We start from the raw sequence: 16,656 nt of genomic DNA on the forward strand, positions 1-16,656 counted from the left end.
CTTACTGACTCCAAACTGATAGCGGGCAAACCTGGATAGGACCAAACTAGGCCATTGAATGTGGGTGACAACTTTGTGGCTTGGACAGTCTGTGAGACCACTGGCAGAGGAACCAGGATTTATCCCTAGTGCTTGGACTGGCTTTTTGTGGAGGGTTACCTTGCTCAGTCTAGATACAGGGTGGAGGGCCTTGGTCCTGCCTCAAAGTGATGTGTCAGACTTTGTTGACTCCCCTTGGGAAGTCATACATGCTTTTGTTTGTTTGCTTGTTTTTTGTTTTTGTTTTTGTTTTTTTTTTTCACCAATTACCAGTATTTGTCAGCTAAAGCAATTCCTCAAGAAATCTTTTATTTGGGGAAAGTCAGACTCTAACAGGAAAGCATTTCAGTCATATTCCTTTCTTGATGGAGGAAGGTCATTGGTTAAATAATAAAGAAACTGCTTGGCCTCATAGGTTAGAACATAGGTGGGTGGAGTAAACAGAACAGAATGCTGGGAGGAAGAGGAAGTGAGCTAAGATGCCATTTCCTCTCCTCTCTGGGGCAGACGCCATGCCGCTGTGCTCCAGAGCAGAGGCGATGAAGCTCCAACCCAGGATGGACGTAGGCTAGAATCTTCCTGGTAAGCACACCTTAGGGTGCTACACACATGAACAGAAATGGGGCAGGCAGTGTTTAAAAGAATACAGTTTGTGTGTCGTTATTTTGGGGCGTGAGCTAGCCAGGCAGCCGGGAGCTGGGGTGGCAGGAACGCAGCCTGCAGCTCCCACAACAGAATAGCCCCCAACGTGTGTACAGCTATATCACAGAAAGCCTGAGAAAGCTTGGGAAAGAACAGAGTACAGCATGGCTTCTTGGTAGCAGCAATTTCTTGGTTCTGCTCTGCTTGCCAGAGGCAAGCAAGCACTCTCATCTAAGAGAGGCTTCCTGTCTCAGCTTTAGCTGCAAAACCTTGCAGCTCTTTTGAGAGGTCCCGCCACAAAACACTTAAACGGTTTTGATGAAAAGCTGAATGCATGCTTTTCGGTTTTTAGCCATAGCAGGAAAAAAACTGTGTTGTTTAAAAATGCCATCTTTCTGGGCTGTCCTGCCAGGGCAAACTCTGACTCTTTGAGGCAGGAGGGCCAGCTACAGAGAGAGTACTTGAGTGTTGTCTGTGGATATACTGTTGAAGCTTGCTTGCTGGCAGGGACCTTGAAACGCCATAGAGTTGTGGCAATAAAGATGGCTCCAGTAGTACCTCCGCCATGAGGCTGGAAAGCTAAGGAATGGGCTGGATCTAGCTGGCAAAGCCACGGCTTTAATCCTACCCATATTGCTCAGTAATTTAAAGGCTCGTGTGGTCAGAAAAAGAGAGATATACAGTAAAGAGAGATCCAAAGACAAAGAAAACCTTTAAATGATTTACAGTGTGTTTAAAAATATATGCAAGCTAAAAGTTAAAGTTCTTAAAAGTAAAAAAAGGAAGAAAGAAAGTAGTTGGGTGTGGTAGTACACACCTTTAATTCCAACACTTGGGAGGCAGAGGGAGATTGACCTCTGTGACTTCAAGGTGTGGTAGCACACACCTTTAATCCCAATGCCTGGAAGGCAGAGACAGAAGGATCTTTGAGAGTTCAAGGACAGCCTGGTTCGACAGAGTTATTCCAGGACAAAGATATACAGAGAACCTGTCTCAAAAAGCAAAAAGTTAAAAGTAAAAATAAGTGAAATAGAGGTTAAAACAAAGCTTCACAAAGATGGAAAATACACAGAGAATCTTGATACTGTACACTATTATGCTCTGTTTGAATTGTTTGAATGCTGAGGAAAGAACAACATCTGCTAAAAGATATTTGTTTATAAATGCTGCTGAACTAATCCAACATAGATATTTTGAAAATACCTTCACTTTAAAATTTGGATCTCAGGACATGATGCTTTGGAAAGGAGTTTCTTCTTTTGTTTTCACAGAGGATGAAACTCTGTGGATTGTTTCCATCCCAATATGGTATGATAGACCATGCCCTCCTGAAAGGTTGCAGTGAACACCTTCAAAAAATTACTTCGCTCAACTGCCGACTGAGATGAACCTAACAGACAGGTTACACCATAAGAGACCTGAATAACAGCGCCCCCATTCAGCAGGAAGCAGTTTGGAGAGAAATAACTGCGCCCATATTCCCAAATACTGTTTATAAATGTTCTTTTACTTTTAAAGGGGGATATGATATAGATATGAATAATTTGCATTGATATGGATTTGCTTTAGCGATTTAAATTTAAGGTCAATTTTGTTATATGTATATGTATTTTTGATCTTGATTAAGGTATTGTGATTGTGTAGTTTACTTAAAAATGTAATGTATATAGATTGTTAATGGATAATTATCAATAATAGTCAAGCTTGTAGTCATGTTAGTTAAGATTTTCTAGATGTACATAGATATATTTAGATAGACATTCTTCATATCTTTCAAAGATTATAGAATATGGCATTTTAAATGTTTTAATAACTTAGGGTTTTTCATGACAATGAGACATGTCTGCTCCTGGCAGCACCAATATACTTCAAGAGGAAGATGGGCATCGAAGAGGCTACTTAAGGAGTTTGATAGCTGTTTGGGCAAGAAACTGCTCTTGCCTGGACTATTGCATAAACTGGACACAGAGAAACCTCAGAGAGAGGACTGCTGAACTTGCCTAAAGGTGAGATGATCTATCGGGGTTCCTGATTCATGAAAGAGTCTGCGAGACATTCTGCAGGACACAGCAGATAGTGATTGAACTGCCTTTGAAATTTTCTGTTTCATGGAAATGTCTCTGGATACTATGGGCCTGAAGGTCGAAGATGGATGCCCCAGCGGTACAAAAGAACTTTGGGTGCCTGTCCAGGCAGTGAAATGTCTCTGTCATTTCTAGAGTTTGGAAGTTGCTTATTTCTTGTTTGCTTAGGAAATATTGTATCTTTCTGGAGTCTTTGATGGAGTTGAAGAATAGTTATAGTTATAGTTTTTCTTTGTTATGATAAAAGATAAAGTAGATGTAAATATTGTAACTGTAATTCTTGCTTGATAACTGTTTTGTTATATGTAATTTTGCTATGTTAAAGTGAAAGCCTTTCCTTTTTGTTTAAACAGAAAAAGGGGAAATGGTGGAGGAAGGTCATTGGTTAAATAATAAAGAAACTGCTTGGCCTCATAGGTTAGAACATAGGTGGGTGGAGTAAACAGAACAGAATGCTGGGAGGAAGAGGAAGTGAGCTAAGATGCCATTTCCTCTCCTCTCTGGGGCAGACGCCATGCCGCTGTGCTCCAGAGCAGAGGCGATGAAGCTCCAACCCAGGATGGACATAGGCTAGAATCTTCCTGGTAAGCGCACCTTGGGGTGCTACACACATTAATAGAAATGGGGCAGGCAGTGTTTAAAAGAATACAGTTTGTGTGTCGTTATTTTGTGGCATGAGCTAGCCAGGCAGCCAGGAGCTGGGGTGGCAGGAACACAGCCCACAGCTCCCACAATACTTCCTCAGCTGTTTCCTGCATGTGTGCTATAAAATTCTGCTATTAAAATGAAATTAAATGCTGGTTTACCTTGTGTATTAGTCGAAGACTGGTTAGTTCCCAGCGTTGTCTGGACTAAAGATTATGCATGCACCTTACATACATTTTAAAATAGGCTATTAGCCAGTGTCAATAATTTTTTAAACTATTACATGATGTGTGATTTTTCTTACTAAAGCCCATTCTTATTTCAGCATGAAGAAGAATTTTGCTATGGTTATGGTTTCAGTTGCACACCTGAGAATTTTCAAAACAAGTTGAGAACCTCCTTGTAGTGTTTTTAAATTTCAAAGCATTGTGTATTTTTCTTATTTGGGGAACTCTTGAGATGCCCAAGATTCCATTTGTGTAAACGATTTTGTTTGGCTCCCATGGACAGCATCTCTCCAAAAAGCTCCACCGGGAGCGTGTTAGGGGGCCAGCCACTCCTGGGGCAGGAGAGGTGCAGTAAGGACACAGAGGACCTGGGCCACATACAGGCTTTACAACCCACTGAGTGTTTTGCTTCAGGCTTTGTCTAGAGTTTATTGGCTGAAGTTTTCAGAGTTGTTATTTGGGATTTTATAATGAAGAACTCCCTTAGTGATGACTTTAGCATTAAATGCAGTATTTTTACATTAAAGAGCCCTAGAGTCTGAATGACTACTGTTTTATCAGAACCAGCACCCCGGAGCCTCACCTCTGGCCTCTCTTGGACAGAGGATGATAAGGACTCACCAAGGAAGGGGAGAGCTCAGCTTCAGGCCTCAGGAGCAGCACGCTTTGGTCCACGACTCTCAGGCCACAGAGGGACTGAGGAGAAGCTGTGACCTGCAGATGGGCGTGTGAGGCAGGAAGACTTTGGGCTGGAGTGAAGCTCAGGTCCACCTGTGGGAAGGGGAATCAGGCTTAGCCAGCTTCCTGCTCTTGCAACCCGGAAGCCTGCCACTTGAGTCACCCTCTAACTCTGAGTGCGCATCTGCTTGCCAGATCAAGACTGTCAGGAGATCAGCCGAGGCTCTTCGCTTCCTTTTTCATCATTGGGATTGATTTAGGAAGACGGGAGTTGTGTTAGTCAAACTCTGAAGCAATAAACGACTATTTTGGCTCCTTGAAATTCTTGCAAATAGCTCATTTTTGGTATGTGTGCACATGTATGTGAGTATGGTGTAAGGCACACGTGTGTTCAGGTACATGTACCCATGCACCCAGCAGAGGCCAGAGGAAGATGTGGGTGCCCTTCTCTCACTCTCTACCTTATAGACATAAAGCTGGGCTAAACTGGCAGCTGTCAAGTTCCAGCAGTTCTCCTGCCTCTGGCCTCCACGGCACTAGGGCTAAAAGAGTCGTGCCTGGTTTTTCACTTGAGTGTTGGGATCTGTGATTTAATAGTGTCGTATCATAAAATTTAGTAATAGCAAGGTCCTATGTCTTTATCACACACATAAAAAATCATAATGAAAAACTGGAGGAAAAGAAAATATACTAACAATTGATAGGCCTGGATTCTATTACCAGTCTTGCATAACACTATGTGATATTAAGGGCCTATGAGATGGCTCACTGGGTAAAGACACCTGCCATTGAGTCTGATGCCCTGAACTTGATCTCCCAGATGCCCGTGGAAGGAGACAGGCATCGAAAAATTGTTCTCTTTCCTCCACATGTGTGCATTCATGTGCACATTGCACATACAGATAAATACAGTAAAAATTTTAAGTTATTCGGCTTTGAAGTAGTTAGCAAGCTACTAAGCATTCAGTTCCCCTCTCTTGTTCCCCACTTCCTTGTTTTCTTTCTCGTCAACCTCCAGCCATTTGAGGGTTTGTGAATTAAAATCTGGCACTCCGGTGCCATCTGTATCTTTGCACTGAGGCACACACCTGTTACTGGGTTTAGTTTATTGAAATCTGTATTCTTAAGATGTAGTTTTCTTTTTTTAAATAGAGATTTTTAGAAATAAATCACTCACTTTGTTGGGAAGACACTTTTCAATGTCAAAGTTTGCAGAATCTGCAATCATTTCTCCATCAGGCAAGATGGCATAGATGAGTATCTTAGCCACGGGCGCCATGCTCAACTCCACAGGGATCTCCAGGGCAAAGTCCCCTTTCACTGGAGCTGGGGGGGAATGGGAAGAGGCAGACATGGCTCAGAATACTGTCAGGAAAGCCCAAACAGCTAAACACAGGGATCTGGGGGACTATCTGTATGTGGAAGACATTCTCACATCTGTTCTGTTCTGTGGTTAACTGTTTGCATGCTAATGATCTCAGGAGGGTGTGGGATGCTCACAGCATGCTATCTTCCACCAAGATGTTCACCATGGAAGGTTATAGTGCATATTTATAGCTAATCATATACTAATCTCTTACATCTTTTACACCCCAACATCCCAAACAGCATCTGTTAGATACTCCTGTTATGAAAAGGGATGAAACAACCCTGCCTGATGTTTCATTTATTATTCAAATAAGAGGAAGAATAATATAGATGACAACTCGATCTCAGAGGAGCAAGCTACATTTGGAAATAAGCATATCTTTGGAGTTAATGAAATGTTCACTGTATTTCCATTTCTTGAGAGAAGATTATGCAATTTTAGAAGTCTCTGTTATTGCTTCTGGTGCATCTGAGCAGATTCATAAACCTGCTCAAGATGGGCATTATGACTCCTATTTAGTGTTCATAGAAAAACTAACTGGATATTTTATTAAACTGATAAATAGATTTTAGAGTTGGTCAGAGAGGTTAGGTAGCAAGAAGGGCTCAAAGGGGGATGGGACACATTGATTTCCCTGGAAATGGGAAATAGAAGCGATCTGGTGGTGGACTGGGGGCGGGTGGTGATGGGAACTTGAGGGATGCTGTTGGAGTGTGGATGGAGGGGGAGAGTACTGAAAGAGATGACTGGAAAGGGGGCACATTTTAGGGTCAGGTAGAAACTCCCAGGAATCCATAAGGATGACCCCAGCTAAGACTCCTAGCAATAGCGGTTATGTAGCTTAAACTGGCCATTCCCTGTCATCAGATTGGTGACTATCCCAACTATCACCAGAGAATCTTCATCCAGTAACTGATGGAAACAGATTCAGAGATGCACAACCAAATTTAGGCTGAGCTCAGGGAATCCCTCTGAAGAGAGGGAGGAAGAACTGTCGGAGTCAGAGGGTTCAAAGACACCACAAGAACACAGCTCACAGAATCAATTAACTTGGCTCATAGGAAATCAGAGTCTGGGCCAATAACCAGAGAGTCTGCATGGGACTGACCTAGGCCCTCTACATATATGTGGCAATTGTGTAGCTTGGTCTAGCTGTGTGACTCCTAACAATGGGGTAGGGGCTTTCCCTGATGCTTTGGTTGACTTTTGGGAGCCCATTCCTCATGCTGGGTCGCCTTGCCCAGACTTAGTACAAGAGAGGTGCTTAGTCTTACCACAACTCGATGTGCCATGTCTTCCTGACGTCCATGTGAGGCCTGTTGGACAGAAGCAGAGGAGGAGTGGATTTAGGGGGTGGGGGAGGGAATGGGAGGAGATGAGGGAGGGAAAACTTCAGTGAGAATATGAAATATGAAATGAATAAATCAAAAATACATTGTATAAATATATGTAACATTCAAAGAATAAATAAAATATCTTTAAAAGTCAAAGCAAAGGACTGGAGAGATATCTCAGAAGTTTAAGATCACTTGATGCTCTTCTAGAGAACCCAAGTTTGATTCCCAGCACCCACATCAGGCTGCTCAGAACTCTCTGTAACTCCAGCTTCAGGGGATCTGATGCCTCTAACTTTGAGGTCATCCACACTGATTTGCGCATAGTTACTCATAAGCACCCATGTACGCACGTGAGTGCGCGCGCGCACACACACACACAATTTAAAACAATAAAAATGAATCAAATGGGTAAAAACTGGTGCATCTTGACTGGCCTAAAGACAAAGGCTGGAACCCTTCAGATTTTTTGGGGGGGGGGGGGTTGACACTAAGATAACACCTTTTGCCTTGGTGGTGATAATCTGTGTGTAAATGCATAGACTCCTCACTTGGGGTGTATCTTGGAGTACTTCATATTTTCAGGGGTTACCACTTCAGAATAGAAATTTCACTATGTTGAATGACACCCACTTTAGGGGTCTGAGACTCGTCCATCCTGAAGAGATAACCTACTTGAGATGGCAGAACCTGGACTTCCTGCTGTGGAGGGTGTTTACCGTGACACACAAGCATCATGGAGTATCCTTAGCTATCCAGTGGTGAGATCTCTCTGGTGATATTGTGGGTAACTCAGTGGAGACGTGCTACTGGGTGGGACTCACTCACATTCTCCTGGCTCCGTGTGGTGCGTGTGCTTTCCAGTCTGGATAATTCTGCCCTTGGCCATGACCTGAGATTAAAAAGTGTTTTCCAAGCTTACATCGAAATTTTACACAGCAGGAGGAGAGGACTCTTTGTATTTCTCAGCGTGGAGCTAGAACTCACCAGGTAATAAAAAGTGAGTTCTCTCAGCACTCTCAAGACTGGCCCCTTCAGAATAAAATGTGCCCGGATTGTCTTAGTCTGACTGCAGGGCAAGACGCCGCCTGCCTCTGTCTCCAGCTGGACGTAGCTCCAGCTGTAGGAGTATACACTGTGCGCTACGTGGTGCGCCTCTGCGTATTCGACTGCTGTGCAAGGGAAAAGACGACAAGGGCTTTCCTCCCTGTGGTAGACCTGGAGAAACAACATTTTGTCATTAATCGTTTTAAAAATTAGACTTATAAAACTACATAACATTTCATGTGCTTCAGTGGCTTTGAGGCCAGGTACTGGAAAATCAGGAGATTTGGGGCCCAGTATTAATAGTGTAGCAGAAGCCAGAGGCCTTGAACCAGACCAATGACTCATTGCAATGAACACTTATAAATAAAGACGTAGGGACTAAGGGTTTACTGTGTGACTCACTGGGGGCACACTACAGCTTCCACACCAAGATTTTTTTTTTTTTGGTGTTTTTTTTCTGTTTTTTTTTTGTTTGTTTGTTGTTTGTTTCACTTTTAAATTTTTTTTGAGGGGGGCGTTGCAAGAACAGAGGGCAGAAGCAAGGGGATGGGGAGATGAGTGGGGTTGGGATGCATGATGTGAAATCCACAAAGAATCAATGAAAAGTTTTTAAAAACATGCAAAAAAAATTAGAGATAAATTTCATTACTAAAGCAGTAGAAAGGGAGTCTGGGAAAAAAGAAAAAAGAAGCAAGATGAGAAAGAAAGGAGATGAGGCCCAAGTCTGAGAAAGAAGATCAAGGAGCAGCACAGTAGACGTCTGAAGTACGTGGTGTGGGTATGGAGAGCGGACGACTGGGGGCGGAAGTGTGTGAGTGGGGGGTGGGGAGACGGAGAGATAACTGGGGAGGAGGATCAAGCAACAAAATGTATGAAAATGCCATAGTGAAACCTGTTCTTTTCTATGCTAATTTAAAATAGCACATTAGTTAATCAATTTAGCTAATTAAAATGTTTTCTTAATAGACATGTTTATTAATTAAATGTGTAATTAAAAATGGCACATATTCATAATGTGTGCACTTATTTCTGTCGCCCTTTGCTTATACTCTCTTATCAGAAACCATTTGCATTTTGTCCTAAAATGAGACAGCTTGACGTGGGAATACTTCTTCTTTAAGCTGCACACTATTGAGTCCCAGCTGTTCCAAAGCTTCACCATGTGTCTCGTGCCCCCGTTTCTGACTCACTTTGATAGTGAGGGAATGTATGTCGACGTTGGTGATGTTGATGGAGAACTCTGCCAGGCCATGCTGATCCGTGGTAGCAACATTGGTGTAGCCAAGTTCCTGTGGTTTGATGAAGACTTGCTCATTTGGGATGGGAGCTCCTTTGGGATCCACTAGACGGACCTGAATTGAACAAGGAAGAAAAGTATAGTCTAGGGATGATGATACTACACAGAGTATAAGAGAAAAACGTGTTTCAATATTATATAAAGATCTCAAAAGATGCACCAAGTAACAGCATGCAAAAAATATTGTACAAACATCTAACACTTTAGCAGAACAGGATGTGCTGTGAAAGCCAGGGGCTAAAGATGTTATATTTCTAGTATGGCCCCATAATAGATACTTCATACTTAGCTGTTATTCACAAGAAACCATCGATGAATTCATTGCACAAACAAAAGGAGGTAGATGCCCTGACACAGTCAAAATAAAATCTAGTTAGGGTCCTGAAGCTAACAGGGAGTGTGGTTTTATTATGACTATGTAGCACACCTTACATCATTGTTGAAACTCAGTGACACTTTGGGGTTTAAGGTTTTCAAGGACAGTAGTTATAAATATAAATTTTGTGACATAAGCTTTAGAGTTGGGGTTTCCTGATAACTTTTCTAAGTTTTTGGTTTGGCTCTGAGAATTGAACTCATGCACTTGACCGTGGGAAGTACAGGCTCTACCAGCAAGCTAAACTCCTGTCTGGCAAGCAGTCATGTCAGACAAGTCGAACACTGAGCAGAATGAATGGCCTGGGTTGAGGAACCACAATACAGCCCAAGCACCTACGAATCCAAAAGTACTTTACTTTCACAAGGAATGGAATCCCGTATTTAAAGTGTGAGTCCGCTTTCACGAATATGAGTTTGGTTGTAGTTCTTTCAATTTCAGTTGTCCTAGATCCAGTGAACTCGAATCCTGAAAAAGAAATTAGCAGCAATGTTGAAAGCCCAAGCCAGTTAGAGAAGAATCATTTGCATTTTACGTCCTTTTTCAACATCATTTAAACCACTGTTGACGTGAGCAGGTATGAGTTTTTACAGGCTCCTTCTCCATATTCTCAGGTTACTCACGTACCTGTCCCTTCTTCTATAACCTTCGCGTTCACTTGAAGATGCTGGACTTGATAATACCTTTGCTTTAATTCAAACACGCTGATGTTTCCTTCTTGTGTGGTGCAGCCATTGCTGTCCAGCTGATATGCAAGATAAAAACAAGGTAAGAAGGCACAGTGTTCCCATCGATGGGCAGCTCAAACCTACGCGTGAGGGCTTCTTTGAGAAACATGGGTGCTCAGTGCTTTACAGCATGGCATTCTGGTCATAAGCACCAGGACTCAGCTCACACACTGAGCTGATGGGTGCCATGGTCATGAGCCAGGCACAAAGCTGCCTCGGCTTTGTCATCTATAAAAGTATTGATTGTCTTCGTAGACAATAAAAAACACTAAGTAAATTCACAATGAGAATGTAATCAAACCACTTACTTGTATGTCATTAGGACTTAATAATCACTTTGTATTATTTAAAATAGCAACTACAGGCTTGGATACCGGCGTGAAACTGTTGGCTTGATACCAAGTACCAGTAAATAGATTTTTCTGGTTAAAAAAAAAGTGAAATCTATTTCCAGATGTGTAATGGGGGATTAGGTGTTGCCTCAGTGTGGCTCTGTGATTGAGAAAAGTCTTCAGAGGAAAAAGAACAGATATTATTCTGGAATGTGAAAGAGAAGGGTCACCAGAATTATATTACTTTGCTTTTTGTTTGTTTGTTTCTCTGCAGCTTTGGAATCTGTCCTGGAACTTACTCTGTCGACCAGAATGGCCTTGAGCTCAGAGAGCTCCACTTGTCTTTGCCTCCTGAGTGCTCAGATTAAAGGTGTGAGACCACCATCCAGCTATTTTTTTTTTGTTTTTGTTTAGAGACAGGGTTTCTCTATGACTTTTGGTGCCTGGCCTGGACCTCGCTCTGTAAATCAGGCTGACCTCCAACTCACAGAGATCATCTGCCTCTGCCTCCCGAGTGCTCAGATTAAAAGCATGTGCCACCACCGCCCGGCTCTTAATTCAATTTTAACTTCACAGTTTGCGTTGCCTTCCATTTTCATTTCTACAGCAATTGCTGGCATAGCACTGCACTTTATTTTATTTAAATTGTATCACTCTATTGTCTTTGGTTTCCTGGTGTTATAGCAGATTGTTTTCTTGTCTGTGAATGGCCGTGGGTACTGGGCTGTTAAGTGAAAACTGCTTATTTAGAAGACCCCCACATAAAACTGGAGGAGATAAGTGTTATAGGAGATATGCAGATCACGATGTAGAAACAGGAAACATGAAGCAAGGCAATATGACAACTACGAAAGGGCACAACTCCTCACTAACTAAATCCCAGAATTGTCATAGTGCTGGACCAATAATCTAATTGTCTAGCTTGGGAAATAGCGAGTGGCCTCAAAGAGGATTCAGACAAACAGATGATGGTGTTGTTATTATCAGCTCAGGACAAGAATGGGAAAGTCAGCAGCAGATGTGATGGATAATAAAAGAGAAAAAGCATGTGAACCAACCAGAACATCCAATAAAAATCATAGCAAATTAATTAATTAATTAATAATTTTCAACAAACAAACTTAAATACAAATGATTTTAACTCTCTAAGAGACACAGGACTACTATTTATTTTTTTTTAATTTTTTTATATTTGTCTTTTTTATTGTCTCATTTAATAATGTAATTTGAAGAATTGAACATTTTTCTGCAAACTTCAAAAATCTATTTTTCTCTGTGGCTGAATAAAATCCCATTATATGTGTGTACATATTTCCTTATCCGTTAATCAGCTGGTGGAGATCTAGACTGATTCTATTCCCTTGTCTATGAATAGGGCAGCAGTAATCACAGATATGCCTCTCTGGTAGAATATAGATTCCTGTGAGTATATGCCCAGAGCTGGTATACTGACTGGGTCACATGGGAGTTCTAGTTCTTTTAGAAACTGCCAATCAGTTTCCACAGAACTTATACCAGTTTACACTGCCACCAGTAGTGAACAAAGGTCCCTGTTTCCCCATATCCTCACCAGCATGTGATTTTTTTGAAGATAACTATCCAACTTAGGTACCACTGTTAATTTATTTCCTTTCTATGGAAGTTTTGACCATGTTCTGACTTGTTCTATATATTCCGAAATATGTTTGACATTTGCCTAAGTCTGAGGTAGTGTTGTTTCCTTTATCATGCCTACAACTCAACAAATCCTTGCAGCCTGTTTCCTAGAACAAAACACATATTCTTTGTTGTTCTTCAAATGATGCCCTGCCCCTGTTTCCTGTGTCTCTTAAAGATCTCCTAATGATTGTTGTTGGAGCTCCCTGACTTACCACACACATTTTAACGTTTGGTACCTTCATGCTTTTTTTTTATTTGTTAATTTTATTTATTTATTTTTTATTTATTTATTAAAGATTTCTGCCTCCTCCCCACCACCACCTCCCATTTCCCTCCCCCAATCAAGTCCCCCTCCCTCGTCAGCCCTAAGAGCAATCAGGGTTCCCTGCCCTGTGGGAAGCAGGACTACTATTTAGACTAAAACATAAAAGAATAGTATGATAGCTTGAATATAATTGGACCCTTTAAGCTTACAGGGAATGGCACTATTGGGAGTGGGGCTTTGTTGGAGTAGGTATGGCCTTGTTAGAGGATGTGTGCCACTGCAGAGACAGACTTTAAGGTCTTTATATGCTCAAGCCATGCCCAGTACTGTAGAACACTTCCTGTTGCCTGCTCAAGTTGTAGAACTCTCGGCTACCTCTCCAGCACCATGTTTATCTGCCTGCTGCCAGGCGTGATAGCTTGAGAATAATAGACTGAACCTCTGAACTGTGAGCTACTTAATTAAATGTTTTCCTTGATAAGACTTGCTGTGGTCACGGTGTCTCTTCATAGCAATAGAAATCCTAACTAAGACAGAGAAAAAAGAATAGATAAGAAAATCCAAAGCCGATAAGAATCAGGAGTATCAATACTCATAAATGATAAAATAGACTTCAGTGCAAAATTAGTTACAAGAAATAAAAATTCACTACCTATTAGTGAAATGAATACACCAAAAAGAGGATACTAAATAAACATGTCAATGCATCAATTTCATAAAAGAAATACTACTAAGGAAAGGACAGATAGGTCCAGACGCAATCATAATGGGTGACTTTAGTACTACACACTCATTAATTGGCCACCTGGACAAAAAAAATAATAATTTCCAGAGTGTTGTATAGAAATTTCATCTGAGTTTAAATATTCTATCTGGAAGGAGGCTCACTAAGACCCAGGACATAAACAAGAATTACAAGGCTCAGGAAGTATACAACTCACAAGTCTCAAGAAGATCCTAAAACTGATAAGACTGTAAAGTGACAAACAGGCTAGAAGAATTAACATTCATCAAACAAGCCATACAGAGAATACTAGACTGAGGAGAGTAATAAGCCTAGGTAATAGGCTACTGAAAGGAAAAAATGAAACTATGATTATTATAACATGAAATAGGATTAAACACAAATGATAACAAAATAATAAAATGGTAGCAATCAACAGACACCTTCCAGAGACAATTTTAAATATTAATGGCTTCAACCCTACCATCAAAAGACACAGGACAGTTGAATGGGCTAAGAAACAAAATCGGTCTTTTTGTTGTTTACAAGAAGCTCATTTTATCTTCAAGGATAGAGAAGAGAAAAAGAGGAACACTTTATTCTTATCAAGGGAACAATTAATTGAGCTGACACTACAACTGTAAACATATATGAGCCAAACTCTAGCACATACACCTTCATAAAAACCATACTCTACTGGCCTTCAAGACACAAATGAAACCCAATTCAGTAGTTACAGTTGATTTCTAAACCTCGGTTCCTCCATTAGGGGATCTGGACCAAAAATAAACACAGAATTATTAAAATTAAATGACATCATACATTAAATAAAGCTAACATACACCTATAGAATATTCTACCTAAACACCAAAGAATACTTACTCTTCTTTGAAGTAACAAATGGAAGTTCTTGTAAAATAGATTATACACTGGGACACAAAACAAATCTTAACAAATATAATTGTTGAAAATTGAAATAACCTAGTCCATCCTATCTGACCACAAGGCAATACAGCTTAGAACCAACAGAAAAAGAATTTCTGGAAGTTACACCAACTAATGGAAATGAAACAGCCCACTACTGAATAATGAGTGACTCAAAGAAGAAATAAAAAAAAAAGAAAAAAAATTAAAAATCCTGAAATTAAGTGAAAATGAAAACACAGCACAATAAAAACTCTGGAACACATTTGCAGATCTGAATACTGGCATGAAAAAGAAGAGAAATCACATAAATAAATGACTTGATGATAGAAGTCAAGGATTTAAAAAAGAAAAATCAAACCAAACTCAATATTAATAAATGGGAAAAATAATAAAGACTAGGACAGAAATTAGTAGAATAGAATAGAGAATACAAAGGATCAATGAGTCTATAAAATAGTTATTTAAGAAAATAAGATCCACAGACCTTTGGAACAATCAACCAAAAGACAGCAAGAAATTACTCAAATTAACAGAATCAGAATTTACAAGGAAACATTACACAGTTATTAAAGAGATTTAGACAATTGTAAAGGAATACTTTAAAAACCTGTACTACATTAATTATTTAGAAAACCTAAAACAAATGGACTAATTTGTACATTCATTGAAAATACAAATGTTAAACCAATAAGAAATGGACAACTTCAATAGTCACATACACTCTGGGAGGGGGAACCCCCACTGCCATTTTCCTAAACTAATATAGCTCCTTATTATATTCCAAAGACTTATCCTTACACTTACAGATGCGTGTAGATCTTACCCCTCATCAAATACTCTTGTTTTTCAATCTCTAGAGACATGATAGAGATCCACAGCTCATCACAATGAAGAGAGCAAGTGCTTGTGATGTGCTCAGCCCACCTGATATATCTCCAACATAACCACAGCATTAAAGGACCAGGGAAAGTCATGGAACAAGCATCAGACAGAATGTAAAAAACCAGAACACAGTTGCAGCATAGAGGGACAGGGGAGCATGGTAGGGGAGTGGGGGAGGGAGAAGGGGAGCAGGGAGGAGAACATGAGGGATCAGGAAGATCGAGCCGGGTGAAGGACAGAGAAGAAGTGCAAAGAAAGAGATACCTTTAAAGAGGGAACCACTATGGGGTTAGTGAGAAGCCAGGCACTAGGGTAGTTTCCAGGAACTGTCAGGGATGACTCCAGATAAGAATCTAAGCAATAGTGGAGAGGGTACATAAAATGCCCTTCCCCTCTAATCAGATCAATGACTACCCTAATTGTCATCACAGAACCTTTATCCAGTAACTGGTAGAAGCAGATGCAGATCCACAGCTAAGCACTGGGCCGAACTCCTGGAGTCCAGCCATAGAGAGGGAGGAGTGATATGAGCAAAGGGGCCAAGAACATGATGGGGGAAACCCACAGAAACAGCTGACCTGAACTAGTGGAACTGACGGCAGGGGAACTTGCATGACACTGAATTAGGCCCTGGGAATGTGAGTGACAGCTGTGTGGCTTGGGCAGTTTGTGGGGCCACAAACAGGGGAACCAGTATTTACCCCTAGTGCCTGAGCTGACTCTTTGGAGCCCATTCCCTATGGAGGAATACCTTGCTCAGCCTAGATACAGGGGGATGGGCCTTGGTCCTGCCTCAAGTGAGGTGACAGACTTTGTTGACTCCCCATGGGAGGCCTCACCCTCTCTGAGGAGTGGATGTGGGGTGGGGTGGGGAGAAGATGGAGGAAGTGGGGGGACAGGAGGGAGAGGGAACAGGGATTGGTATGTAAAATAAGATTGTTTTAAAAAGAAAAGTAAAAAGACACATGTGAAACATTAAGTTGAGTTAAATAAACTTTCATGAATTTAAAAACAATTAACCCAACCCCATGTGTATGCAACAAAACTTAAAAGATGTTTACATTGAGACTCTTTACAAAGTCCACGTGACCACTTCCATAAGGATGGGGTCTACTGACTGGAAAACAAGGCCCAGCTAAGGGTCTGTGGAGAATGACTAAATGAATAAACGAATGAATAAACATAAGAGTTTGTGGGAGTCCGAGTGGCCTGGCCCTACAGGGAGCACAGATGTCACCAAGTCTGTTGTAAAGTACACATGACAACTTCCGTAAGGACGGGTTCTATAGACTGAGAAACAAAGCTCAAGATAAGGATCTGGAAAGGAAGAGTCTGGGATAAACATACAGTCTGGGGCTTCAGGTGTGTCCTGCTCCTACAGATACCAAGATATTAACTACA

At 41.1% G+C, this 16,656-nt stretch overlaps 1 protein-coding gene across 1 annotated transcript in view; it reads right to left on the reverse strand.

Annotated features, from left to right (window-relative positions):
• Positions 1-16,656, reverse strand: part of LOC130870526 (murinoglobulin-1-like) — a 56,835-nt gene that overhangs the window by 26,002 nt on the left and 14,177 nt on the right. The window contains exons 9-15 of the mRNA XM_057763357.1: positions 10,366-10,483; positions 10,097-10,206; positions 9,256-9,417; positions 8,006-8,236; positions 7,847-7,910; positions 5,493-5,635; positions 4,259-4,408 (exon numbers count right to left, since the gene is read on the reverse strand). Coding sequence (XP_057619340.1) covers positions 4,259-4,408; positions 5,493-5,635; positions 7,847-7,910; positions 8,006-8,236; positions 9,256-9,417; positions 10,097-10,206; positions 10,366-10,483 — 978 coding nt within the window. The remainder of the gene's footprint in view (positions 1-4,258; positions 4,409-5,492; positions 5,636-7,846; positions 7,911-8,005; positions 8,237-9,255; positions 9,418-10,096; positions 10,207-10,365; positions 10,484-16,656) is intronic.

Source organism: Chionomys nivalis, chromosome 1 (assembly GCF_950005125.1).
Source record: "Chionomys nivalis chromosome 1, mChiNiv1.1, whole genome shotgun sequence".
Lineage (NCBI taxonomy): Eukaryota > Metazoa > Chordata > Mammalia > Rodentia > Cricetidae > Chionomys > Chionomys nivalis.